Here is a 27,370-nt window from a genome sequence, read left to right as displayed (position 1 = left end):
TTTAATTATTAAACTGTTCTTATCCCAACCCACGAGCGTTACCCTTCTGATTCTCTCCCCCATCTACCGGTGGGGGAGTGAGTGAGCGACTGTGCAGGGCTGAGCTGCCGGCTAAACCACGACACTTGTCTAGACTGTGCTCTTCCTAGAAAGGTTGGACTAGATGATCCCTGAGGTCCCTTCCAACCTGGGATTCTGTGAAACATTACAGTGGCCAGAACACCTTCTGCTTTAGTATTTAAAACAGCACATGTTACATGGCAATATAGTGATTTGTTACTTAAAGGGCTCTGTAGAAAACATACCATTTAAATATTTATCCCTTAAGAAACAAGTAATAACACTGCATACAGATCTCTTTCATATCCAATAAAAAGCGCCACCAATTTCTCACGTATGTTCCATTTAATGGAATTACTGGAAGAGGTAATGGTGTATTTACATAACGTTGTTATGCAGCTAACTTTGATTTTTTCTTCTTAGCTTTCATGACAGGTGGCAATGATATTTTGAAAGCAGTCCTGAAACAACATAAAAAAGGAACCATCAGATACACTGAACCTATTTCCACACCCACCCCTGAAACAAGACGAAACACTTACTCGCATGTACTACAAATAGGGCTGAAGTTGCAGAATACTGAAAAATAAAAGAATTGGCTCTAACTAGAACAGTTCAATTGAGTGTAAGAAATCAGACTTTTAAATATTTATAAACTTACTTGACAAACACACAGAACACACGTAACCAATTTCAATAAGATTTCGATGACAGAAGCATGCAGCTCGGTAGTCAACATGAATAGGAGGTGGAAGGACAAGTTGTGATCTTTGTTCTTGATCAGGGAGAAATACCCACTGCATGAATAGAGAAAAAAATATTTTGCAAGTTGGAACAGTACTGCTGTGTTACCTTGTCAATGAAGCCAGTAAGGTTTCACATCTGACACAGGAAAAACACTGCAGTGTTTTTTAAATGACTTACCAACAAATACTGCAGAAGGGATGGCATGTGTGGCACTTTCAGATATATGCCACCCGTAATGTCACAAGCCTGGAAAGCAGAGAGCATGATCAGACTCTTGCGTTTTATGAGACTAACGGGGTGTTTAATATATCCACATATTGCACAAGGCCTGCATGTTGGAACCGTTAGATCCACTAAACGTATTTCCACACCCACTCTCGAAACAAAGAAAAGAAAAGAGCTTCAGAATATGCCAAACTATCAAGCATCAAGTATCTACAAGTAAATGTAAACAGCAAATAAGAATAGGAAGTCTGTACCTGTTGTAGAAGACCTGAATCAGAGTCCAAGACACAGGCATCAATCAAAATACTCTGCAAGAAATGAGATGAAATGCATGAAAAACAAATTCAGCTAGGACCAATGTAGCCTCACCAGTGTTGCTGTCATGGCCCGTTTCTGCTATAAATGCACTCCACATATGTAAAAGCACATGCTTTTACAGCTGCAAGACCACCACAGCCATAGGGAAGCTCTTTCAGTTGATCAGAACATAATAATAAGAGAAATGAACAATTTTGTTATCTTTGCACATTGATAGAATATATATGAAAAAAAAATCCCAGCTTTACCTGTTTCTGTGCTGCAAAGATCACATTCATGAAATTCATATATTGCAATGCACTGTCTTCTGCTGCTTTTATGACCTAAATAAACCAATTTAAACTTGTTAGCCTACATAATATCACTGGATTTCAAGACTAAAATAAAACTGACAGCCGAAGCTCTTACCAAAATTCTTGATTTCATTTCTTGATTGGCTAAGTATTAAAAAGAAAAAGAAATGCATGAGCACATTGTTTCTATCACCTGTAGTTTCCCCTGTTAATTCTGTAGCATCTATCATCTCAGATAGATAACATCCAAGACATTAGAGCTAACATCTCAGTTAAAACGCACATATGAAACTGTTTTACAGCCTCAGTGACAAGTATCTGTGAACTAATCCAGACTTCTTGTGAAAGCAGACCCACTTCATTTATTGTCCAAAAGCAGTTAGATGTTGATCAGGAAAGCAGCATTCAAAGCCGTTCATTACCAACTCACTGGTTGAAACACCAGTTATAGTGTATTTCTCATTGATTAAAGTAATCCAAAACGTACAGCTGATTCTAGTCCAGTATGCTCCTTGCAAAATAGCAAAGTGCACAAATAGTATTTTTCCTGATTATAGAAGTCACAACAGGAAGCGCAAAAGGGAGTAAGAAATTCAGCTATCGTCACAACCCTGCAGGTGGTCCCTTTGGAAGGGGATTTGTGCAGCATGTGCCTTTCAAAAAGTTCCTCTCAACCTCCAGTTGTTCTAAAGAGATTCCAGTTAGTTTTACTCATTTTACTTGCACGCAACAGAAGATCAGAATAAGAATGCAGACTAACTATCAAGTCCTTTACTTCTAATTGTCACCCAGACCTAGTTTAAACTGGGCAACTTCAAATTACGTGTACCTATTATTGCCAATTTTGGAAACAGGGGCATGTCAAAACATATGCATTTTTTTTTGTATGTACATATGTATTTATATCCATTATTCTAATTCAAATATCTATGTAAGTACTCAAAACAGGATCAGAGGCATTACCTTTTACCTCTTTGCTCATCTTGTTGATATCTATATTAGCTGGCATTAAGGAATCTACGTTCTATTCTTAGAAATAACTCCCTTATCCATCCCACATATTCACCACTTTAGCCAACACATATTTTAATAAGCATGACACACGGTTATTAAAAAACATTTCAGTTTTGAGTATTATTACAGAACAGGAATAGTAAAACTTTAATATTATAAGAAACAGTCTTAAAAAAAATACATAAAGGCTTTAAAGATTCTGTGATCAAAAGGATACAACAAAGTGCTTTAGCAAGTGATCCTGCTAACAGAGTTTCTGTTTGCTGGCCCCTCATGTCAGCTGCAATACAAGAAAAGTTGCAAAAGTTACTTTTATATATAAAAACAGTTGCTGAACCTGACCGTACCGAATAGTCCTACAAGTTTTATCTTTGGCAAATAGTATTAATGCAGAGGCCTGAGGTCTCAAGCATAATAAATTTATCTATTTTAAACATATTAAAAGTCACATGATCAAAATAAAGGAAATTCCTATAACTCCTTGAGAGTCCAAGTGTTTTGCAATTCTGCATATTAAGCCTAGAATTTTCTTTTCCTTACTTTTTGTCATGAGGTCTTTAATCTCTTCTGCAATTGCATCATTTATTGCTGTTAACAATTCATATTTTCCATCCTTGCTGCCAGAGCAATTAGATTCCATGGAACTACCACCATCTCCAAAGAGATCTGTAAAAGCCCAACGCTTCCCAGGGTACAAGAAACGGCTGAAACAGAAAAAAAAACCCAAAGTATTCATCTTTTGTCTTTAACCTTGTAAGAAAAACATGCTATTGCTATCTGCAGCTGGTTAGCTTATATTCTGAAGTATAATTTTAAATAATTTTAATACTTTAGACATTAAAGAGACTACCTCGGGCAGGCAATCTTCAAACCCAAAATGGAGTAAAAACTGCATTCACCTCCCCCTCTTTCAAGATACCCCGTAAGAGAACTGGCAAATGGATACCATGCCTGCACTTAGGGGTAGATCCCAAGACTCACAAATATCTGGGGAAAACCAGCCACTAAACAGGAAACTTCTACCACTTGCATTGTCCTGCTCACCACATGCCTACCATCATCTCTCTCCCTCTCTCCATATGAAGTAAAATTCTGTTTAAACCTCCCTTTGGTGTTATAAGCCTTCTTCTTGCTTTGTGTAAGGCACCAAGTCAGATTCTTTCCTGCACAGTTTTAGTTAATTCCTGTTTTTAAGTCAATTATATTTATGCATTGTAAACCTGGTTTCAGTTATGTACTTCACTCCAACAAGAAAATCAGGAGAGAGAGGAAAGCACACTTTCAACCTTTACACTGTTAAGAAGCAACCATACCTTTCTTGCGTGTGACTCGCTATTACAGCGAGTCTGTTGGTGCGATTCATAAATAAGTGTGAATTTCCCAGTACCATCGCTGCATCGATGCATTTTGATAGGGTGAACTGCTGAAAAAAAGGGAGAAAGTAAATACAGCACAATAACATCTACAGTTAAGAAAGAAATCTCTCAAATAGCCGCAGTTAAAATAACTTGAAGATGCAGAAAGAGCTTCCTTTCTTAACAGGAAGCATTTAGAAAGAGGGCTTTGAGAAATACACACGCTGGGTAGCTATTTTTAAGAGTACTCTAATATCCATTATATACGTTTTAGCAGACAATGTTAGCATAGTTCAGAAATCAAAGACTAACCCCATTTCTGGGCTACTTACTAACATTTAAAAAATATATATATTTCCCTCAGAAACCACCATCAGCAGTACCAACACCCAGAAGACACACCTCAGCTTCCCCCAGCGCCTTCTTTCCCCACCAGATCGGGTTCGTGTCAATGACGATGACCAGCAGGCTCAGCTCATCATCTGAAAGAGTCACAACACGGCAGCGTCGCTCCGAGCTCCGTGCAAACGCCGAGCAGGGGCGGCCGAGCGGGAGGGCTCGCCCGGTACCGCCGGGAGTTCAGAGGAGCCGGAGCGGGGCCGAGAGCACGGCGGGAACGCGGGGAAGCTGCCGGCCAGGCGCCGCGGAGCAGCGCGGGCGGCCCCAGGGGCCGGCGGAGCCCCCTCCAGAGGCGAGAGAGCCGAGCCCCGAGGCCCGCTCCGTATTCTCCCGCGGGAACCCGGCGGAGCCGCCACCCGGCCTGCTCCTCCCCGCTCCCCGGGACCCCGCCGCCGCCTCCTCACCCGCACTCATAGCGCCGGCCGAAGCTACCGGCTGCTCCCGGCGCCTGCAGATGACGCCAAAGCACGGCGCTACGCCCCTGAGCGGAGGCGGGCGGGGCGGCGGCGGCGGAGGGTAGCGGGAGGGGCCGCGGCCATGAGCACGGACGGTAAGGGGTGAGGGGAGCGGGGGGTGGGCGGCGGCGCCGGGCCGGGCCTGACGCGTCCCGTTGCCTTGCAGACTTGATCGAAACCTTCAGGGCGCAGCTGAGGGACGACCCCGATGTCGCCTCGGCCGTGGCCGCCATCCGCGCGCTGCTGGGCTTCCTCAAGCAGGACCGAGGTGGGCCCGGGTCTCCCCTCAGCCCCCGGCGGAGCGGGAAGGGGTCCCCCCTCTGCCCCGGGTCACCCCTCAGCCCCGGGCGAGATGGGGGTCCCCACCCTGCCCCGGGTCGCCCAGCCCTGCCCTGACCGTGCCCCTCCGCCTCCCCGCAGGGGAGACCATCCAGGGCCTGAGGAGCAGCCTGCTGGCCGCCATCAACACCCTGTCGCGGGTGGACTCCTCGGTGGCCGTTTCCTCTGCCGGGGAGCTCTTCCTGCGCTTCATCAGCCTCACCTCCCTGGAGTACTCGGTAAGGGCAGCTGCGCACTGCTCGGCCACGCTGCCTGCTGCGGGGCCCTCCAGCCTGACAGCAGGCATCGCTGTGTTCTCCAGGACTACTCCAAGTGCAAAGAAATCATGATCGAGCGTGGGGAGATCTTCCTCAGGAAAGTCTCTCTCTCGAGGAACAAAATCGCCAAGCTGTGTCATCCTTTCATCAGAGACGGTGCCGTAAGTAGGCCAAGGCAGGGTCACTCTTGTTCTGGCGCTCTGCTGCTTGCAGTAATGGAAAAACCAAAAGGGAGCGAAGCTTATTAACATTCACAACAGCATTGTCTGATGGCGGCTTCTGCGAGTACCTATGCGTAACATCACCCATCGCTTTAGTTTGTTAAGACTCATCTCCTCCCCTTACTCCAGTTTCCATGCAATCCATCTTTAACTGGTGGTCTACTTCTAAGAGGTGCTGAGGAGTCACAACTTCAAGATTCCATTTAAAGTACTAGATTGTCACTCCCGGCCCCATCGTGGTGGGCCACGTAAAGTCCAGCTATTCCACAATTTGTAGAATACAGGTGACACATTATTTAACATTGATCTGTTAATTTAACAATTTGTTATTTAACATTGATTTGATTAACATTGAGTTGTGTGATGTAAAAGCTGTGACACCTGTTACAAAAGTAAAGGTTTCCCAAAGCTCAACAAAAAGTAATGTCCGATTTATTTTTTTTGACAGCGAATATTGACACATGCCTACTCAAGAGTGGTCCTCAGAGTGTTAGAAGCAGCTGTTGAGTCGAAGAAGCGATTCAGTGTTTATGTTACTGAATCACAGCCAGATCAAGCAGGGCAAGTGCTCATTACTTTGTGTTTTATCTTGGTTAACAGGGTAAGTTACAGCTAACATCACATCTGTCATACAGTAAGAAAAGCTGCTAGGCTTGTTCGCAGCATTTTAAATGGTAAATGGCACTAATAATGTAACATTATTCTGGACAAGTAAAAAACCCCCAATATTAGCAAGTAATTCCCAAAACTGAATATTCTAACAACATTGTTACCTAGGTTTTCCTCAAAGGTTTACTAAATTTCAGTGCCAGGCAACCTACATTTTCCTGGGGAAACGGGAGACAATTCATTTCTAGTTGTCTGGTTCAAAAGTAGGCTAAAATAACCAGTCTTAATTAAGCATAGCAAAATAAAAAATTTAGCTAACAACATTTGAAGATGCCAAATAAGGCATATTACTGATAGCAAGAGAGCAAGCTTTCCCTCTTCAGAGCACGCACTATTGTATAAGTGAAATAATAAATCCTATGTACTGCATCATACATGTTGCTAAACAGGCTTTGACTAGAATCAAGGATGTTAAGTAAAATACATGATTTTCCAGCTTCACTGAAATAATTTCTAGCAATGCACCACATGCTTTATTTCTTGTTTCTTACACCCTGTTGATGGAAATGCCAAGACAGCTTAGGTAATCTGTCATCTTAATAATAGTTCAGAGTCATCTTTCTGTAGTGTAATCCCTGACTGCTAAAACAAACCAACTTTACTTTTGTTGGGGTTTTTGTAATCTGTTTGTTTCCATTTCTACACAGGAACTTGTTACTGGGCACATCATAAACCAAAACTACAGGCAAGGAAACATGGACAGTCAGGGGTTTCAGTCTCTCAGACACTATTTTTCTAGCATTGTCTTTAAGGAAGAGACTTCTAAGCTTCAAATGTGTTTTTTTAATAGGCAAAAAATGGCAAAAGCCTTGAGGAAGCTGAACATTCCTGTGACTGTGATTCTGGATGCTGCAGTTGGGTAAGCCTGATCATTACACCTTAATATTGTTCATCACAATTTTATTTTGGTAGCGTTATATGTAAGTTTCCTAGAAGCTTGTTGAAACTACAGAGGTTGTTATTTAGTTTGTCATAGTCATCAAACAGGCTAAACTAGTTACACCTTCAGGTACACAATTAGGAGAATATGCCTGCTACAAAACAAGTACTTGATGTGTCCATGTTGGAATGAAAAACGGAGTCAGACCTAAGTGTAGAACTTGGAGAGATCTTAAAAATAAAACAAAACACACAAAAAAAACCCCAGCCCACCCAGAGGTGCTACACAAAAAGGCTACCTTTTTTTTTCTAATTTGCATACATGTTACCATTTTAGGGTTTCTTAAAATATTAGCTAAATTACCACTACTTAGTATAAGTCCGAAATATGAGAAAAGAAAGAATTATAATAAATCTGAACCTCAATTCTTGTAGAAGTGCAAAATGCCCGAGAGGCTGCCTCCAAGAGAATATGTACCAGCCTGCTGACCAAGGCATCTCTAATAGTGCCTTGTGTGGACAAGTCCACAGGTTCTGTTTAACACTTTAAGTCTATTCAAATCACTTAGTTGATGGTTTTCTTTTCAGATCTGTATATTCAAATTAAAACATATTGGAGGGATGCAAAGAAAAGGGGATTAGGTAAGGAGCATGCTACGTATTTGGCCAAGGTTATCCCAGTGCAGTTACACTTCACTGTGTAGGTAGTATCTTGTCACAGACACCCACGTTCTTGTAACCGAGTATCATTCCTAGTCAGATTTCAACTTCTTCCAGCATTTATACAATTACCAAGGTCAGGTATGGCTGGAGAAGACACAGTTAGTTAATATTCCTGCCAGGGAAGCAGATGACAGCTCACTCCAAGAACATTTAAAAATGTGGACTTACATAGGTAGATTAAACCAGTTCAGAAAAGTGAAAGATTGTTTGAATTACTAATTTCTGTTCTGTTCAGCAAGTCATTTGTCACATTACCCAGTATGACTTGGATTTTTTTTCCCCCCTTTGAACAGCTACATTATGGAGAAAGTGGACCTGGTGTTAGTTGGTGCTGAAGGTGTAGTTGAAAGCGGAGGCATTATTAACAAGGTAATAGGCAGTGAGTTTATTACATCGTTCTGTAAACTCTAGACTTTTAAAGTTTGGTTTCTTTGAAGAATTTAAGGCTTTCTGAAAAATCTTTTCTATTTGGACATTATCCAGTAAACATCTATTTATTGTTGGAAACAGGACATTATGTCACACTAGCACTGAGTCTGCATGTTGTTTTCCATTTGTCTCCACAGATTGGCACTAACCAAATTGCTGTGTGTGCCAAAGCGCAGAATAAGCCATTTTATGTGGTAGCAGAAAGTTTCAAGTTTGTAAGACTTTTCCCTCTAAATCAGCAGGATGTCCCAGATAAGTTTAAGGTAAGAGAAATTCAAATTACTCCTTAGCCAGCTGAGCTGCACACTTCCATGCCTATGAACAACTTTTGTCTAAGCATGTCTTCATTTATCTGGATCTCTCTACTGCAGCTTACTTTACATAATATGGAGTTGCTCCATGTTACAGTCACGTGTCAAACAGTCCCAATTTGTTGTAATACTAACATTTAGTTCCTAAAGCGGTTCCTTTGGGGCACAGGAGCGGCTGAGGACAAGAAACAGTTAAATAAGTACACTTTGTAACTACAAATTGTATTTGTATACTAAATTGTAATATTTAATATACATTATTATACATTAATATAAATGTAAATTTTATCTTCTTTATACAAGATAAAACAGCTGAGACCAAGGTGCCACCAGTCTATGCCTCATTAAAGCAATTGACTTCCTTCAGTTCTACCACAAACATCTGCCCGAGACCCGAAAGAGGTTTTAACGGGCAGTTGTATAATAACTAATGGTCTCCGTTTCCTCCTAGTACAAAGCTGACACTCTGAAAACAAGTCAGAATCTAACAGAGGAGCATCCCTGGATTGACTACACATCACCATCACTAATTACGTTACTGTTTACAGACCTCGGAGTGTTAACTCCATCAGCTGTCAGCGATGAACTTATCAAACTCTACCTGTAACAGGGGAGTAGGTGTACAGGGTGTATCATCTTCTTCAGTGACTATCACACTTGTAAGAACTTGGAAGATGATGCAGGTTATATGCATGTGGTAAGGAGGCGACATTATTATAAGGATTAATGTCATTATCAGCCTTCTTGAGTTCTTAAAGCAAAACGTTACATGTGGATGGACCACTGTTAAAAAATAAAAATTCAAATGTTACTACAGGTTCTGAAGACCTAAAATAAGTTATTTTAAATACGGGTGGAGTATTTTGATATTGTAAAATAAAATACCTTATGGTGTATTCAAACTCATTCTGAGGATTGCTGTTGCTTACTGCTCTGTGCTACGTACCTGAAAAAAAAAAACAAAATGAAAAAATGCACGAGGCTGCTAATGGAATTCTGCAGCTCCTGCCACAACGACGAGAGCTGTGCTTTTAGCTTTGTTCTTAACTGCAGGCTTATTTGTATGTCGTTATGGATGCTAGGTCTCTTTGTGAAGAAATTAGATCAGTTCTGTTCTCTGCATCATTATTTTGTTACAAAAATACAGTTTTATTGAAATAGGCAGTATTTTAGTGTAAAAGCACGGTTAGAGTAACTGTCAACCTTCAGACTCTAAGTCAGCAACAGTTTCTGCTTTGAGTCTGCTCTGGCTGCCTGTTAGTCTCTTCTCAAACTCTTCTTCAGTAATTTTTCCTTTTTTTAATCTTTTCAAGAGTCGTGTGTCATTCAGCAGCTCTTCCATATCCTCATCTTCAATATCAGAGCCCTGTTGACAGTTGGAAAATAACAAATTACACACAACACCAGAAGGCTTTCATTCTGTACAGCTGAACACAAGAGAAGTTTACAACTCGGATTTTGCCAGGAGTTTCCAAGCAGGAAATACTCCTCAATGTCTACCTAAGAAACTATCTAACTCTCAGTTACACTTGTTGAGAATTGAAAAAAGCGAAGAGGAAAAAAAAAACCCCACCCACGTACTGTCTGCCATCATGCCACACTGCTGCACCGAGAAACAGAAATTCATGTTACCGATGCTGGTGGCATTACTGACTTGCATCAGAGTGCCGAGAAGTTGTTTTAGTGTTTGGCTTTAAAAAGCTTCTCTGTAATTTTTTTTAAGCTTTGCCTGTCAAGGTCCTAAAAAGTTAATTTACAGTCGTTGATTCCATCAAACCAAAATCCCACGGCGCTGACATTCAACAGTATGGGCCTGTGCTACAGTACCGACACACAGTTTAATAGAACGGGCAGAGTTTACCTCTTCACGCTTCCTTTTAGCTGTTATTTTCTTTTTCTTCTCCCTCTTGGCTTTCTGCTTTGACCAGGCTTTGTTCTTTATTAATTTCTTTCTCCCTCCATTTTCCTCTCTCTCTTTTCTTTGTTGTTCTAATTGCTTTTGTCTCTGTTTTTCTCTATTTTTATCCTTAAATGAAATGGAGTCCGTATTAACAGTGACTGGAATAAAGTCTGGAAAACATTTTCCTCTTAGTTCAGGCATCTTCGGCATTTTTAACAATGCAAAACCTTTGGCAAGGCTAGCAAAATCCAGATCTGTTAAAATAAAGATGATAAAGTCAGTTTCCTGCTGGATAAGAAGTTAATTTAATTTAGCAAGTCACAGAAAAGAACACTATCTTATTGTATTGGTTTCATTCTATACTTAATACTAATAACAATACTAAGTCATTTTTATTTATGTTTACATCAGAGTTTTAGTCAAACTTACTAATTAAATGTTTTCTCTTGACGATGAGAAACAAGTTACTTGAAAAATAAGTTTTGTCAGAATCTGATGTGGCAGAAAGTAACTTTGAGAACAGGAATCAGTAGCTGAAGCGTGTGGACAATAATACTATGGTTTTTGCCAAACCAAATGCCATCTTCTGAAAGGAGCGGTAGAAGATGCCATCCCCTGCTGGGAACTACCTTTTATTCGGAAGATCAGGTTACATTCGTGTTTGGCATAAGCCTGGACGTAAGACACGAACGCTTTCATCCCTTTCTCAAACACTGCCCTGTCAGCAAGGGCCATAGACTTCAGCTTCGGAAGCAGATCTAGCACGTTTGTCTGTGGTTTCATTTCCTGCATGGGACACTGAGAACCAGAAGAGAAATACAAAAAAAGGAAAAGTTCGGCTGAATGATTTAAAGCGCGCTGTGAAACTTCAAACACACACTTCTTCCCCAGTTAATCTTCAGCGAGCTCTGAGCTCCTTTCCCCCTTTTACTCGGTTACTTCAACACTACAGCCCCGCATGCACTTGTCCTAGCCCAGCAGAAGAGCTCACATACTGCAGCTCAAGGGAGGCAACATCTGCATCTCATGCTGTAGCAAGCCACCTTCTCATTAGCAGGCCTCTAGAGAATTTACACAATGAATCCCACAAATGCAGGACCAGGCACAGGAAATTATCAGAGCTGAAGAGCACAGAGGGTGCAGCGTATAACCCAGTGGTGGCAGGGCTGGGGGTAGGAGTGGAAGCCAGTGCTGCCCTTCTGGAAATGCCCATTCTACACACCCTTAGAAACAAAAAGCCTTTCCTTACTCAGTGCGTCACATACTCCTGTTACAAACTTGGTAGGTGACACAGGGAGCAATCATGTTGTAACGGATAGTTGCATTTGGTGATTAATAAGCGGCTTTTGTCTCTTTTTTCATTGTGCACTTCTGCTAAAACATGACCTATACCTATGACCTTCAGTTCCCTTGCTCTTCCCTGCTTTGGGGTAGAATAAAAGTCTACTAACCTTTTGGTTGATTGAGAGAAAGTTAACGTAAGACTCTTCCATGGGAAGCAAAAAGACAAGTGCGCTGCCTACATTGCCGATCCGTGCAGTGCGACCACACCGATGCACAAAGGCACTGAAACGACACACATGGAGCTAACTTAACGGGAGATGCTCAGTCTGATTTTGAAGTATTAGCCAGCAAAAGGGCAAATCTTGTGGAACGGAAGACAGGAGAGTGCTATGTACTTTTGAACTAAACCAACCAGAATTAGTAAAATGCAAGACAAGAGACGTGTAGCAGTCCCACACAATTGTTAGGACTGTACCCTAAAGCAAGGGTAGCTGTTTTGGGGGTGAAGTTTAAGTGAGCTGTAGGGAGAATTACGACAATGGAAGTTAAGATACATGCAAAAGCACCTTTCAGGTGAGCTTTCAATGTACCATTCCTCAAAGAGCTCTGTCCCTACTCTCAGTTCTCGTTCACCCCAGCATCTCACCTCTCGGTGTTTCTCTGATATTCTCACACCAAGCCTTGCACCAGAGCACCTCTTCACACAAATACAAGTGGTGACCACCCATTTGAATTATGCAGCGCAAAGTCATTTCAATTCACAGCAGTTGCAACAAAAATGGCAGTGCTCCAACCTCCCTCGTTCACGCATTATTCTGTGTGTTGCTCAGGCTAACTTCCAGGCAGCACTTAAATGTGTTTTCTGCAGTTGTGTGTTCTCAATTTATATCTTACCAGTATAACGACATGACCACAAGTAAAGAAAAGGTTCTTAAGATCTGAAGTTGTACCTTGCACTGCTAGGTGGGTCATACTGTAAAACCCAGTGTACTTCTGGAATGTCAATGCCACGAGCCATCACGTCAGTGCAAACTAAAATGCCCCTAGGACAAAGAAAAAGCATATTTCCATTAAAATGTCATTTTAAAAGGGCCAGTCTCCCCCCAGCTGTGTAGCCTGCACCTACATTGGAGAACAAGGAACAAAGCGTTTTAAATAATTTGTTTTTTGAAAAGAGACCAAATATTAGAAGGTAGCTGCAGCTTTCACCAACTGAAACTCTACGTAACATTACAAAAAGAAATTATTTATATTACAGCCAAAATATCACTAAGAAAAAAAAAAAATCGATTCCCTATTAAAAGTTCTATTTTTAAATCACCACTGCATGCACCACAGCTGAATGCAATACTATAAACGTTTTAATAAAAGACTTAAGAGGCCGACAACTTTAGCATGCTATTTTAAAGAGTTGTTCTTCCAGTCTGCTGGTAATTATTTTTCTTATAAAATGCTAAAACTCAGGTCCCATGCAATAGAAAATGACAGCTAATGAGGCAAGAGTTTCTTAACAACATCCTGCAAAGCTGACAGCATACTGTTCTGCAGGTAAATTACAGCATTGTGTTGCCGTATTCTTGTTCATATACTAATAAACAGTATCCTGGGCTTCCACTCTGGTTACCCACCAGGAAAAGGTTATTTTCACTACCAGTTCCCTATGGATGGTATGTTTATACAGCACAGCTGATGCATGGTTGGAGCATGTGACAGTACAGTGTGCCCAATTAAAACAGCAGCACAGACAGCAGCAGCAACATAGGCTTCATAGTGCGTACGTTTGGCCAGCAAACACCGCGAACTGCAGAGGGTCCTGGATCACAGGATATCCTAAATCCACGTCCCTGCACCTTCCATGCTGCCACACGGATTACCTAAATTAGGCTGGACATGCTCCAGCCATGTTTTCACTCTGTGTGTGATAATCCTTTGATACCTAAGCATAGTTGGTGTTATTATAACCACATTCAGAAACAGCTACTCGCATCCTTCTTCTCAGCACGACGCCACTCTTCCACACTTAAGTGGCACAAAAGTATTATCAGACAAAATTACGCATCCCTCACTATTTTCACTTTTGGCCAGCTTAGCCCATTCATGTGCTCTTACCCTGGGAGCTTCCGAAACTCAGTAAAAATCTTGTTACGCTTGTGTTTCATTTTCCCGTGAATGCTCATTATTTTCACTTGTTTAATTAAGGATTCCAAAGCCTTCCCGTAGTATTCCACACAGGCACACGTGCTGTTGTGATAAAGATAGGCATAAAAGCAAAAGATTATGATGCATTTTTGATCTGTCTCAGACAGTCAAGCTATAGTGGCCTGAGACCTTTCAAAAATTTATATATTTAGAATATGTACATCATTTTTGTAATTAACATATAATCACCTATAATGCCTTACTTTAAAAATGCATATAAAATTTACATTTTGTTTAATAAAGTTCAACACAATCCTGACATGAAGCAATGATCAATCTCCTTTCAGGCACCATATTCTACAAGACAGCTATTAAAATGAATCACTTTTATAATAGTTGTGTCCTTGTCAACACAGGGCAGTTTTGGAATTTAAGTAATACAACCCCATACTGTTTTCACAAGGAAACAGAGTTACCTGAAAAAGACTAGATGTTTCTCTTGTTTGTGCTGTCGAAGAAAATGCACCAACTGATTAAATTTTTCATCTGCTTTGCAGATCTATACAATGCAAAAGAAAAAAAAAAATCAGAAAATGGACTCGATACAAAGTGATCGGCCAGTTTCCTTCATTTGTTGTGCACCGATAAATGCCTACGGGCATAATTTCTTAACACTGGTCATTTGTACCACAGCTCATCATGTGGAATATTACTCTCTTATGTATCTCATTTTAAGTGAAGACAAATACTTAAGCTCCCAGCCTTCCCTCCCCCAGCCACAGCACCCCTCCCACAGCAGCATCTGAAGTATCCCTTAGCCACTTTTCTGAAACTGCCAGTCTCCTCCCACCCCCCTTCACTATAAGCCGGTCAAGGAGCCACAGCACCGCAGCTAGTTTGGGGTTACCACAATTCCTGGCCAGCCAAACAAAACTCACAGAGCAGGAAACAACAGAGTTGCTAATTTAGGTCCTTCTCCTTAGCTCGATTACTGATATTTGGAGAACCTGCAAGAGCTTTATGTCTTTGAGACTTCTGGTTCCTCTGTTAATGGGATCCTAACTGGCCAAGACCTAAAAACTTGCTGACAGAACCAGGGTAAAAAGAGAGGGACCAAGAAACTATCAGGAAGCACAGAGGTTCACACCATATAATAGTTCTCCAGGCGCATTGGAGTTTTCTGTGTGTTGCTTGCTGCCACTCCCTTCTCTTTCACCGAGATGCGGACAGGATTCCGGAGACCTGCCCTCACTAGGTTCTCCACCTCTTGAGTCTGAGTTGCTGAGAACAGACCTGTCCGTCTCTGCTTGGGCAAAAAGTCCAGAATGGCATTCAAACTGCAAGTAAGCAAATGTAAAACGTAACTGTCCCAGGAGTGCCCTCAGAAAGAAGTTTCATCACTGGAAGTAAGAGTTTACAAGCAAAATAGTTTTTATTATCAAGTGCCAATCTTCTATTGAACTATCTTAACTTTGAGAGAAAGAGAAAAGGACAAAGCTTATTTAAGTGTTTTAAGCCACTCTGATGTGTAAATAATGATAATTAATCAAGCATTAATATAGCATGTGCTAATTATATCCAGAAAAAAAAGAAATTTTAAACTCTGTATTCATCAAGGATCCACTCTTTCCTGATTCTCTTCACTCTTAGCAATTGCTTTATGCAGTCTACGGAGCAGAGAGAGATAAAAGAACAGAACAAAACTAACTTTGGAGGTCATTGTAGGCCATGCTCATTCACATCAGTCATACATGACTCATTTAAAACTTCAGAAGTATCACTGTAATTTATTATTTGAATACCTTGCTTCAAAGCCCATATCTAGAAGTCTGTCTGCTTCATCTAACACCAACACATCAAGCGACTTCACACAACTTGCCAGATCCAGCCCATCTGCTTTTCTTCTGAACAGATCCTCCAAGCGGCCTGGTGTAGCTACAATGATGTTCCCACTGTTTGTGAACGAAACACACAGCAATTTTGTAACTGCACAAGGCAAAGACTTAGGGGGAACTGCTAACGTCATTATCACAGCACAAACCTGCACACAAATTGACTGCATTCTTCAATAAAACAATTTCACTTTGTCACTTCTAACTGTATCCATATTTCAGTGCCTTTCAGACACTATGTCGATGGAAGAAAAGCGCTCAGGTGAAAGCACACCATTTGTGGTAATAAAAGTTTAGCATATAATAGGCAACTACGGAAAGCAGCTATCAGCTACAAGAATTTTTTCATACCTCCATGCAAAAGCCAGTGGCAAATATGATTGCTCTAAAACTTCATCATCGGTATCAGCACCAGTTTCAGAAAGTTATTCATCAGCACAGTCTCAATCTCACTAGAGCCTACTGCTAGTACCACATTCACAAGAACGAAGGAACTGAAATACCCAGTGAAGAGTTTTCGGCTCCCAATGCCATAAGCTGTTCTTCACCCAAACAGCACGTACATGGTACTCATTTCATGTGCGATCTTCTCCTATTGTCTCATTACGGTGTTATCTCACTCAAGGAAAAGAGTCCACAATTTCCTAAGCACACACCCTAATGTGCTCATGCAGTCCTGTTAAATTTTAGCACCATCAGGACCAAAGCCCTAACTTGAAAACCCTAAGGGCAAAGAGAAAACCACGGCTGCGAGGCACTGATAAAAATTATTGACAATCAACTCACCCGTGTTCTTTAAACTTTTCAACATCTTCCATGGGATTCCTACCACCGATTAAAAGAATCTGACTAAAACAATAAAACAGAAAGACTGATGATCTTTTAAGTTTTGCTAGTTTACAAATTATGGAAGTACAAAGTAAAAGGAACTATGGTCATGACAAGCCTGACGTTCACTCACCTAAACCTGGGGAAGTGTTTTGTGAAATGTGACAGCACCTCTTCAATTTGAATAGCCAATTCTCTCGTTGGTGTGATAATTATAGCTCCAACCTGCGTGTGAAAAACAAAAGGAATTTATGGAAAATAACAGACTAGAAGAAAGATTTGGGGAAACTTCTCCCTTACAAGGTAGGCGAACATGAGCCACGTTTATGATCCTAGCTGTAGACAAGACATTTCCATAGAAATATAATAAAGTATATAAAATAGCAGAAAATACCTATGAGAGAGGTATTATATCAATGTGCAAAATACCTCTGCTCAAAGGACAGTATTTAACAACGATATTTAATAGCAAAGCTCTCTGTATGCCAAAACGTATTCAAAGTCAATGGACACTAAAAAGCGTACAAACATCTTGTTAGCTGTATGTCACAGCATTAGATATTTTAAGACACTTGTTTTAGTAGCTCAGGAACCTGTTTTGTTCACATCAAATAAAAAGCTGTATCAAAGTGCAAAGAAAGCACCCCAAAATTTATTTGCAAGTTTTAACCAGTCTATTGTTACTGCTACACCAAAGAGCTGAGCACAGTCACTTTGTGCATATGCAATTTTCTGTATTGGTACTCCTCCTGAAGTTGTCAAATCTTATTGACACATCATAAAAACATACTCAGAACTGAATAACTTCATCTTACCTGCATTTTCTTTAATTTTTCTTCCCGTCTGAGAAGAATTTCCAGTATGGGAATTACAAATGCTAAGGTTTTGCCACTGCCTGTTACCTGTGAGAAGGGAAACAGTTAGCCCTCTCTCAGCTCCAGAGACAAACCAAGAAAAGCAACAAACTGCACCAAGAAAAAGCACTCACCGCTTCTGCGGCAACATCTTTGTTATTCATGAAGAGCGGAATAGTTGCCGACTGAAAAAAAGAGAAACGTCACATGAACAGTTTAATTGGCTCCAGTAGAAGTAAATCTCCCAGAGGCTAAATCACAGGATCACAGAATGGTAGGGGTTCGAAGGGCCCTCTGGAGCTCATCCCATCCCACCCCTGCTGGAGCAGGCACCCCCAGAGCAGGGGCACAGGACCACGTCCAGGCAGGGTGTGAATGTCTCCAGGGAAGGGACCCCACAGCCTCTCTGGGCAGCCTGTGCCACTGCTCTGGCACCCGCACAGAAGGAGATGTTTTTTCTCATGTTTAGCTGGAACTGCCTGTGTTCCAACCCGTGCCCATTGCCCCTTGTCCCATCGTCGGGCACCAGTGAAGAGTCCAGTCCCATCTTCTTGATACCCACCCTTCAGATATTTCTAAGTATTGACAAGATCCCCCCTCAGTCTTCTCTCCAGGCTGAACTGACCCAGGTCTCTCAGCCTTAAATCCCCCGAAGGACACCAAAGCTCTCCGTAAACGTTCCCTATGCAGAGCAGTGAGAAGAAGCCGAAGGCCGCGACTTCTGTCGCTGCTACAGAAACCGCCGCCCTCTCTGACGCGCGGCTTGGGGGCTGTGACCGGCCCCACGGCCCGACGTGTTCCCACCGGCGGGGCTGGCCCGGGGCTGCCGACACGGCCCGGACCCTCCCTCAGGCTCTGCCTCCCCGCTGCCCCTTCCCCGCGACGGCCGGTGGCCCAGGAGCGTCCCCCTACCTGCACCGGGGTCATGCGGGCGAAGCCGAGCTCTCGCAGGGCCCGCAGCACGCCGGGGCTGAGTGCCACGGGCAGCGACTGCCAGCTCCCCTCGGTCACCGCCTCCATCTTGCGCCGCCGCCCCGGCCCGGTGCGCCGCCCGGCCTCGTCCCCCCGCGCCCCGCGGTCCGCCTCGGCAAGGCCGCGCGGAAACAGGCGCCGCAGCATCTTGGTTCCGCCCCCACGCCGGCCAGACTCGGCGGGTTTTTGCCTCCTCTGTGAGAAAACGCGGTAGCAACCGCCGCCCTGCAAGTCCAGAGGACAAATCTTACTGCTTGCGCTAAAAGTAAGTACTTCTGCGGGTCATATGGCAGCACTGGGACTCCCACCTGCCGAGGGTGGAGTAGCAAAGCCGAGGGTTTAGAATTACCTGCAATTTCTTCTACCCGCCCACAAAGTGGGATGGAGTTTGGACAATTTCCTGACATCCTGAGATACTTTACGAAAAGTTTTTGAGCATTAAACCATACTTCCTTAAAGCATTAATACAAAAATAAAGTTACTTTTTTTTTTTAAAGAATTTGTTTATTTATCGAACCTGGGTCATAGTTAGATTCACAAGCAATTTTTAAATGTACACCTTAGAATTCAATTTTAAGTGTTTTACACAAAAATATTGGCACACAACAGTTGCAATAAGGTGTAACAGCCACCTTTCTGAAGAACTGCTGCAAGTGTTTGCCCAAGGTTGAAAAAACTTTACCTGGAACATGAAAACCTGTAACAAATTTTAAATTAATTGTACAAAACTGTTGTGTGTTACTTGTAGAGGCTCACCCCTGGAAAAGACCCCGCCCCACCCCCAAAAATGATTACAACTAATGTACATCAGTCACAACATAATCCTGGCTCAGCACCCACATCAGACACTTCTTGAATTTTTAAACCAATCATCAGATACTGAGGAAAGAAACTTTATACAAAAAACAAACCTACATGTGCCTGAAAAAGAAAACACACCAGTATTTAGCATTATGCTAATTATGATCAGATAATGGCAGAGCCTGCCACTTAACTTAAATACAAGGGCTGCATAGCATCGCAATAAACCCCCGGAATCATTAACCCTTTGGCATCAGGAACCCAGATTTCCTGAACGCAAATGCGTTCTGCAACAGCGCCAACAGTCGGAGCTTTGGACCTGCAAAAACCAAAGGGTTAACTACTGTTTGCCAAGACACTGCACACAATTGGCTTCAATATAAAACCTGTGAAAGACTAAAATCCATACGATGAGCATTCGGTAATGAGAGGAGAAAGTGTATTTTCATATCAACTAGTTAATTTAAAAGAACTTTGGGAATAAGTCAATGTAATTAGGATAGGTACTGAAGACTTCCGTTTAAACAGCAACTAGGTATGAGTACTAGACTGGAAGTTGTCAGCTGTCTTCTATTCGTTAAGAATAAAGTTCCAATCACGTCTCCTTGGCAACTTATAGAAGTGAAGAAGGGATTATTTTGGTTTTGTAACACCTACCACAGGGTTAAAAATCTCAAAAATGCGAACAGTCACATTAGGGCCTCGTACTATTTCCCCAGACAGAACTGCAAGTACGAAAACGGGGGGAAAAAAAGTTAGAAAAGACATCAACATTGCTTGTTACTACAGCTGAATTACAGCATTTGCAGCTTGCTCAGACCTCGCTTAGCATACAGACTAGGCAGATTTAAGTGAAAAAAAGATTATGCCAATTAAGTGACAAGATTTCAGCACAGCTTTTGCTACAGAAGATATATAAAAACAATTCATTTTTAACTAGGAGGAACATAAGCAATAATTTTACAGTTCAGTAAAGAGGGTTCAGAAACTAAATGACTTTTTTTTGTGACCAGGATGTTTGGTAGACAGTGAACTGAAATCCAGGACCAGAAAAGTACTCTTAAACAACCCTTCTGACTTCAAAAAACCTCTTCAGATAGTAGATTTGTCCCAGTGTCATGGCAACTAATACAAGAGCTTCAAAGAATGACCAGAGAACCACTCTGCTGTTTGTGTTGTCATTAACTGTTGGGGGAAAGAAAAAAAGACAGACATAAGTAACAAAGCATTTAAAACAAACTGAAAATACACTTTGTGATTGGAACTGAAGTACTGCACATAAACCACTGCTATTTGTATTGTGCCACTGCAAGTGTCCCAGCAGGATTCTGCAGTCTTTGAGATGAGACCCCAGAGCTGAGGAGGGGCATTCTTCTGAACACCTTGCTATGCAAGCAGATGTTTTAACCTCAACTTTGGATATATGCTGCAGCATCTTTCTCTACTCTGCCTACCTTCGGAGAGACCAGACAGAAGGTTTTTCAAGCAACAGTTGGACATTATGGGCTCAAAGTCAAGTGGGGAATTTCTAACCTCTAAAGGTTCATCATCTTGGGTTCTAAAAATTCAGCATTTTCTTAAATCAGACCATTAGTAACAAGAGTCATAAAACTGGAGACATTCATAGGTTCGGAAAGTTGAGGGGCCAGGGCTTTAATATAATGTTGTCTTTTCACATTAAAAATTTGTCCTTTATTCTCACTGACCCTCCCCTAAGGTCCTACATAGCACGCTCAGTCATATTTTAAAGCTGCATTTCAGAAAGTGAGGGTTGTGACTGGAGAGTTAACCATATTCTCTACTTGGAAATAACAGTAGTTCTGCTCTATATTAAAAAAAGGACTTTGTCTCAATTATTAAACCACACTCACTTCAAGAAAGAGTTCACTCCCAGCCTACACCCACCCCGAACCACACCATTACTCATCTCTTCATGAATACACCATTCAAAGACCTATAAAATTTACACCAATTAAGCAAAGATTATTTTGCACAACAATCTCCATTACATGAGAGGCAAGCCAATTTAAAGAGGATTGCAAGCATCAACTACATTCTTTTTTGTACAAGCAGGTCCCTCAGAACTTGATCTAAAATTTTTGTTTATTTTAGTAACCTGGAATAGCTTTGATGGATTTGTATTTTAAATCACATTTTGTAAGTTAATTTGAGAGGGAGAAGGCATTTAAGTCAAAGACACATACTTGCTCTGTGTATTCTTTCACGAACTTCCATGTACTCCTGTTCATGCTTTACAGCTGTCATGGCCACTGCTAACTCATTAATCATCTCTTCTAGCTTGTTCTGATGAGCTGCGGAAGAATTTCAGAAGCATCAGAAAGGCTGATACTGACTCGAAAAACAATTTGTTAAAATTTACAAACAATTATACTTAATTTCCTGTCACAGAAGTAGTTCTGAAAAATGCAGTCTGTACAGCTGAAAACTTTCTATCCTTACAGCAAAGTAAAGTTTAGTTTTCATAGCGCCACTTTTCCTCACGCGCCTCTGTGATATTTAATAAGTGTGAAAACATCTTTCTCCACATCCAGCTAGGAGTCAGAAGACACGCAATTTAGAGTCAGTACAGACCACTTATTTCCAATAAGGGCACGCTTTTCCAGAAAAACAGAATAACAGAACACATGAGATCAGCATCACACACTAGTATCTACTTTGCCAATATCGTCCAATATATTCCAAGCAAATTATCTTAACGTTACAGCTTTTCCTAGTTGTTAAGCTTGCAAAAATAGAATGACTGAGAATTTAGATTAAGATCATGATGCTGGCAAAACGAGATCACTTTCTGAAGCAACATATCACATCTTGTGATCTTCTGGTTTAGCTGAAGCACAGCATTCAGCAGAAACAATGCCAAAGGGGCCGGGCAGAGGGCAGGAACTGACTTCAGACTCTGGTATGTCGTGAAAGCAGGAGAGGAGGAAAATACCAAACCAGTGATAACAGAGAACTAGCCTGAGATAGTTCAGCAACTGGAAGGATCAGAGAACCAAGATTTAGTGATTTGACTGTCAGTTGCAGGATCTTTTAAATACATTCATGCTCAAAGAACTGGCCACTTACAAATTTACAAACTACGCAAGTAATGCTCAAAGTTTTCTAGCACCAAGAGAAGTTCAAGATATCATTCCACAGACAAGCCCTGGGCAATCAGCTCTCGTAAAAAAAACGAAGACACAAAACCCAACACATTCTCCATTGAAGGGACATACTTGACTTTGAAGCTACCTCATTTTTTATTTATAAGTTCAGTGTTTCAGATCACCATCTGAAAATAAAGCTATTAAAATACACACCTTATAGGGAACAATCAAAAAGAGGACCAGAGAGTAACACTTATACAAGTTACTATTAAAATCTTAAATAGTTGCGTAAACCACACTCACTTTGCTAATATCGTAAGCTACTTATTTTCACGGCCAACTGGACATTGCAGTAAGTACAGTTTATTAGTAAGAGAAGAAATTATAGTTGCTGGGATTTATTTCACTTTTTTTTTTTTTACACTCCAAAAAAGTACACTCAAGAAAAAGTGCTTGCCTGAAGAATTTAAAGCTACACTAATATTCTTTAAAACAGATATATTCAGACTCAATAAAAGATTTAACTGAGTCCTTATTAAAACAAAAGTTAGGAATTTGTTACTTTTCAAGTGATATCAAGCACTCAATGCACACAGTTATTTACTTGCTAAAATAGAAAACGAGAATTTATTGCCTTTCTGGCTACAGTTAGTGATTTCGAAATAAAACTTTATAACCTGTTACCCAATACATTCATTTATTTCTTTTACAGCAAATGTCAAGTCTGAAGTTTTTCCCCTTGTAACATTATCAGGAATTAACAACCTAAAAGAAGCTTGTTGCTTCCAAAAGGCCTTGATTATTCAACACCTACTGTAGCAACAAAAAGCAAACACTGTCTAAAATATCCAGTGTTCTTGCATGTCCAGTGTTTTAGTTTAATTTCACCTAAAACTCCTGATTAAGTCTTCTGTTAGCCATAAATAACCACCTGAAGACAAACTGTCACGGACAGTTCAAGGACCTGATCCCAAGAGCTGCTAAGTATATAAAGCTCTCGATGAAAGCTTGCAGGTGCTCAGCATTGCTCAGAATCAGACCTTTTAGGTAGTTTATTAAAAAAGACATTCTCATGCTACAAACAAAGGTTACAAAGAAAAAGCAAACGTTAGCCGTTAGTGAATAAACGTATGCAAAAGGCAAGATGCTAAGGAGCTTTCAAAAAGCAGTACACATACCATCCCAGGTATCTCCACCACCTAGAGAAAAGTGTAAGAGATGAACACAAGTACAGGACAAAAGGCTGCAGATAAAACAGTAATTTACACAGCTAAGAGAAAAAATTTATATTAGCACGTTTATCAAAGAGCTTAACTAACGCACGCAGTTGCCTACATACTGCTGAGCAAACCAGAAATCAGAGAATGGAACTGATGAAAAGACTAAAGAATGAAAGCATTAGTTTCTGCAGCTGGCCAAGTGATTCTCTGGTGATTTTGCATTAAATCGTATAATGAGGTCTAAAAACATCCATATCCACTTTAGCTGTGCAAGAGAACAGCTAACTGGACAGCCTGAAGAAACAAGAATTCTGAGAATCCTAGTCAAGTTCAGAAGTCATGCATGTAGGGAAAAGGTCCCGAGCCGGAGCTAATTCCTTTCCAGTAGTCTTCCTCACCTTCTGTCTCCATGTCCTGCCCCTTTGGAGCTTCCCCAATATCAATAGTGAACATCACTATCTTGGGAGTCATGGTGGACATTCTGTTGCTAAAGCAAAACTTGTAAGTTCCATCCATGTGAGCAGCAAAGGTGTATTTTCCACTGGACTCTCGATCGCCTTTATAAATTCCTTTATTATCAGGCCCTGTAATCTGGATGGGGAAAACAAAGCATTGTATATTTTATTTAAAATACAGCGGTTTTAAATACGCCATTGCAGCATTGCACGCACATTCTGAAGTTATCCAGTCAGAATTATCAATACCACCTGTAATCTGACTGGTTCGGCATTCTCCATGCTTTCCCTCCCACAGCTCAAAAGCAGTGATACATTTTTCTGCACAGAAATCTTTTTTAAAAAAAGCAAAACAGAACAACTTATTGGTAAAGAAAGTCCTACAAAAGCCTCCCTTATTGGCCAAGATTACTTGCCTTCTGTAGTCAGGGTAAGAAGCATTCAAGTAAACCACAAGCTATCTACAGCCCTGGCTGTTAGCCAAATTAACAACAGCAGGGAAACCTTACCTCTGATGTTTGGGGGGGATAAAAAATTAAAAAGACATTCTCCCACATGTCAACACTACTTTAGCCATACAGTCACTCATTGTTGCGGTCGCCGTTTCAAACAGACTGAAGGCCTGAGCACGCAGGATCGCTGTGGTCTTAAGGCCTCCATCCCACTGAGCTCTGCTGCCGAGCTTCCACTAGTGACACCGAGTGGGATTTCATGGCTTCCCGACTCTGTCCCGCATCGGAGCCATGTGCAATTTTATACTCGTTCTCAGCAACAGCTCTCTCACACGAGCGACAACCAACAACCCACTCTTCACCAAAATGAAAGGAATTCGTAGTTACTCTTCTCCTGCTGATTTGATGCCTTATTGGAGAGAAGGACTTAGCTACAACTTCCAAGATGGCAATCGCCCTGATCGAAGCCAATGCCTCTTCATTCAAGGGGAGACACGCTGCTCTCAGAATAAGCAACGCGTTTTCGCAAGGCGTAACCCTGCTGCTTCTTCCCGCCAAAGGGCTTATTACGACAAGACCGTGCCGAGCAGAACAACGAGGAAAACCCCAAGGGAACAGCCTTGGGATCGGGAAGGCTGCCTTCTGCGGCAGCAGCCGGAACGACCGGCAGCCTTCGGAGACGAAACCCCCCGAGGAGGTACCCCATCCACCGACGCCACCAGGTCGGACTGTCTCAAATCTGTCAGGCAGTCTAACCCCACTCGGGTCAGTGTTTGTCCTCCCCCTCCCCGCCCCCATCCCGGGCACCGCCACCTCCACACACACACACGGCGGGGGCGAGGGCGCAGGGCCCAGCCCGGGGCAGCCCTGCGACGGCGGGACAGGGCCCAACCGCCCCCCCCTTCAGCGCCGCCGCCGCGCCCTCCCGCCTCACCTCCACGTCGATGTCCAGGAAACCCCCTTCCGCCACCTCGAAGATGAGCCCCATCTTCGTGCCGGACGGCACCCGCTCCAGGAAGCACTCCTCAGCGTGCGCGTCGATGCTGACGAAGTAGGCGGCAGCCGGGGCCGCCAGCGCGGCCAGCAGCGCCAGCACCGGCGACATGGCGGAGCCCAGCGGGACGGGGCGCCCAGCGGCGGGACAGCGGGGAAGGGGAGGGGGCGCTTCCGCCTCTCACCACGCCCCTTCCGGGGCACGGGGCCGCCGCTCATAGGCCTGCATAACCCCACTGCCACGTACGGCCGGTACTACGGCGGCCGCTAAGGGACCGCTCGGTAAGTGAACGCCTACACCCTGAGGCGGGGACGGCGCGGCGCAGGAGGCGGGGCTCGCACTCGGGAGAAACCAATCAGCACGGAGCAGGGGGACAGAGACGCGGCGGGGAGGGGCCAATCAGAACGAGGCGGGGAGAGCTGTCCTATCAGAGGGAGAGGGGCTGAGGGGGCGTCGTCCAGGGGCGGGGTGGCGGGAGGGCGGGAGGCGGGATGGCGGCGCATGAGGAGGCGCTGGCGGGAAAGCGGGATGGCGGCGCCTGAAGAGATGCGGGCGGGAAGGCGGCTGTCACCCCTATCCCACGCGGTCCAGGCTGCTGCCGCTGCTGAAGCCTGGCAAACCCAAACTTGCTACAGCAGGGTAGAGACTTGGGGAACAGCCAACGATCGAGAATGTAACGGGGAAGCCCAGCCCGCGGGCTCTTCACAGCGCACAAGAGAACACGGCCAGGATACACGGTGGGCTTTGCATCGCCCAAGACGAACCGTGCACGAAAAGCAGTTCCTTGCACGGCCGTCGTTAGATGCCAGTTTTCAGTAAAAACTTCTGCTCGGAAATACAGACAGTCATGCCTCAGCTTAAGGAAGCCTGTTTTCATGGCTAGCTGTTTTAATTGTCTGCAGAAGATGTAAAGACTAAAGCACAATCTGGCTTTCTGGGGAAATACTTATGCGTTTGTGTTTGCCATGTAAGTGCCCGTTATGGTACCCTGGCAATACACAGATGTTGCGTTTGCCTTCAGTTGTATGACAAAGGTAACCCAAATATGTGATTTACACCTGCCCATCTCATGCAGGCTGCCAGTTTTGAGCCAGCAGAGCTGGCTGGGTTAGAACAGGCCCGGGGTGTGGGCATGTGTGGAGGGGAAAGCTTTCAGCAAGAGAAACGTGAACTTGAGGAGTTGCAGGTCATTTACGTGACGGGATAAGAGACCTCTCCTGCCGAGTCACTGAAAACTTCCACTGTTTTCAATTAGTTTGGATCAAGCCAACCTTGAATCCACTGCTTTCCATTGCATAAACTGCTGTGCTGGTTTTTCACGTATCTCAGAGTAGTTTTAATCTTGCCACTAGCACGTTCTCTAAATTATTACTTCTCTCCTCTACGTGCATTTGTAAATAACAATGGGAACTTGCGTAACATTGAATCCTGGTGGCGTGAACTCTTTTCTCGTCTCTAGCTTGGACAAAATGGTGATTTCACAGCACATCTGTTCCCCTGAGGTACTCTGGAGTCTTCTCTGAATGTTCTGCTCATTCTGCTGCCCCTCTTGTGCTCTCATAAGCAGTCTTTGCCAGGAAAGGATGACTACACCGTTATTCATCCTCATGCTCTCTCAGGAACTTTGTGGAACATCCTGCAGTGTTTGATTTTTTGCAATAAACTTAATGAATGATACTTGGATATGATTTCACAGGATATGATGGATTATTTTTGTAAGTTAGGCAATTGAACATCAAACTCCGGTGTTTGGAGAGTGTTTTGTCACATTCCTGGCC

General features: G+C 42.7%; 4 protein-coding genes across 8 annotated transcripts; 1 reads left to right on the top strand and 3 right to left on the bottom strand.

The window, feature by feature from the left end:
* Positions 1-386: 386 nt before the first annotated feature.
* GTF2H3 (general transcription factor IIH subunit 3) lies at positions 387-4,889 on the bottom strand. Of its 2 annotated transcripts, none has more exons than XM_064466285.1 (13): positions 4,816-4,889; positions 4,415-4,494; positions 3,971-4,080; positions 3,198-3,361; positions 2,875-2,937; positions 2,607-2,636; positions 1,759-1,787; positions 1,599-1,673; positions 1,287-1,340; positions 985-1,053; positions 722-857; positions 603-639; positions 387-521 (listed from the first exon to the last, which is right to left on the bottom strand). In XM_064466285.1, exons 1-13 carry the CDS (start codon positions 4,823-4,825, stop codon positions 452-454), a joined length of 927 nt encoding a protein of 308 aa, XP_064322355.1. In that variant the 5' UTR covers positions 4,826-4,889; the 3' UTR covers positions 387-451. The 2 variants fall into 2 exon arrangements, with proteins under 2 accessions (XP_064322355.1, XP_064322357.1); XM_064466287.1 differs by having other exon boundaries at positions 3,971-4,077.
* Positions 4,890-4,914: 25 nt separating this feature from the next.
* EIF2B1 (eukaryotic translation initiation factor 2B subunit alpha) lies at positions 4,915-9,600 on the top strand. Its single transcript, XM_064466288.1, has 9 exons — positions 4,915-4,961; positions 5,033-5,134; positions 5,287-5,423; positions 5,507-5,623; positions 6,132-6,244; positions 7,143-7,211; positions 8,248-8,323; positions 8,521-8,646; positions 9,146-9,600. Exons 1-9 carry the CDS (start codon positions 4,949-4,951, stop codon positions 9,299-9,301), a joined length of 909 nt encoding a protein of 302 aa, XP_064322358.1. The 5' UTR covers positions 4,915-4,948; the 3' UTR covers positions 9,302-9,600.
* On the bottom strand, positions 7,236-18,920 carry DDX55 (DEAD-box helicase 55). Of its 3 annotated transcripts, XR_010375299.1 has the most exons (16): positions 18,504-18,920; positions 17,726-17,776; positions 17,553-17,639; positions 16,871-16,962; positions 16,696-16,758; positions 15,820-15,969; positions 15,165-15,354; positions 14,494-14,576; positions 13,988-14,119; positions 12,829-12,921; positions 12,046-12,160; positions 11,224-11,392; positions 10,556-10,848; positions 9,898-10,060; positions 9,580-9,640; positions 7,236-9,477 (listed from the first exon to the last, which is right to left on the bottom strand). XR_010375299.1 is itself a non-coding variant. In XM_064466273.1 (15 exons), exons 1-15 carry the CDS (start codon positions 18,708-18,710, stop codon positions 9,633-9,635), a joined length of 1,896 nt encoding a protein of 631 aa, XP_064322343.1. In that variant the 5' UTR covers positions 18,711-18,920; the 3' UTR covers positions 7,236-9,632. The 3 variants fall into 3 exon arrangements, 2 of the variants coding, with proteins under 2 accessions (XP_064322343.1, XP_064322344.1); XM_064466273.1 differs by having other exon boundaries at positions 7,236-9,640; XM_064466274.1 differs by lacking the exon at positions 16,696-16,758 and having other exon boundaries at positions 7,236-9,640.
* Positions 18,921-19,045: 125 nt separating this feature from the next.
* TMED2 (transmembrane p24 trafficking protein 2) lies at positions 19,046-25,792 on the bottom strand. Of its 2 annotated transcripts, XM_064466289.1 has the most exons (4): positions 25,533-25,782; positions 24,090-24,282; positions 21,569-21,676; positions 19,046-20,549 (listed from the first exon to the last, which is right to left on the bottom strand). In XM_064466289.1, the coding sequence occupies exons 1-4, from the start codon at positions 25,701-25,703 to the stop codon at positions 20,425-20,427; spliced, it is 597 nt and encodes a 198-aa protein (XP_064322359.1). In that variant the 5' UTR covers positions 25,704-25,782; the 3' UTR covers positions 19,046-20,424. The 2 variants fall into 2 exon arrangements, with proteins under 2 accessions (XP_064322359.1, XP_064322360.1); XM_064466290.1 differs by lacking the exons at positions 19,046-20,549; positions 21,569-21,676 and adding an exon at positions 23,615-23,670 and having other exon boundaries at positions 25,533-25,792.
* Positions 25,793-27,370: the final 1,578 nt, after the last annotated feature.

This window comes from Phalacrocorax carbo, chromosome 15, assembly GCF_963921805.1.
Source record: "Phalacrocorax carbo chromosome 15, bPhaCar2.1, whole genome shotgun sequence".
Lineage (NCBI taxonomy): Eukaryota > Metazoa > Chordata > Aves > Suliformes > Phalacrocoracidae > Phalacrocorax > Phalacrocorax carbo.
Note: the sequence above shows the minus strand (reverse complement) of the source record. Positions and strands in the feature narration are given on the sequence as shown.

Bases quoted from the DNA above. Each gene is read 5' to 3' on its own strand.
- GTF2H3 (XM_064466285.1), bottom strand. The intron at 3,362-3,970 runs GTATGGTTGCTT...TTTCTGTTTCAG, and splicing joins GCGAGTCACACGCAAGAAAG to CCGTTTCTTGTACCCTGGGA. The intron at 858-984 runs GTAAGTCATTTA...CTATTCATGCAG, and splicing joins CCCTTCTGCAGTATTTGTTG to TGGGTATTTCTCCCTGATCA.
- EIF2B1 (XM_064466288.1), top strand. The intron at 5,135-5,286 runs GTGGGCCCGGGT...GCCTCCCCGCAG, and splicing joins CTTCCTCAAGCAGGACCGAG to GGGAGACCATCCAGGGCCTG. The intron at 5,424-5,506 runs GTAAGGGCAGCT...TGTGTTCTCCAG, and splicing joins TCACCTCCCTGGAGTACTCG to GACTACTCCAAGTGCAAAGA.
- DDX55 (XM_064466273.1), bottom strand. From the start codon at position 18,710: ATGCTGCGGCGCCTGTTTCCGCGCGGCCTTGCCGAGGCGGACCGCGGG. The intron at 14,120-14,493 runs GTAACTCTGTTT...TTATCACAACAG, and splicing joins AAACATCTAGTCTTTTTCAG to CACGTGTGCCTGTGTGGAAT. The intron at 12,161-12,828 runs GTACAACTTCAG...GTGTCGTTTCAG, and splicing joins GACCCACCTAGCAGTGCAAG to TGCCTTTGTGCATCGGTGTG.
- TMED2 (XM_064466289.1), bottom strand. From the start codon at position 25,703: ATGTCGCCGGTGCTGGCGCTGCTGGCCGCGCTGGCGGCCCCGGCTGCC. The intron at 21,677-24,089 runs GTGAGGAAGACT...ATTCTTCCGCAG, and splicing joins GCAGGACATGGAGACAGAAG to CTCATCAGAACAAGCTAGAA. The intron at 20,550-21,568 runs GTATGTGTCTTT...TTCCCCCAACAG, and splicing joins TGAAAGAATACACAGAGCAA to TTAATGACAACACAAACAGC.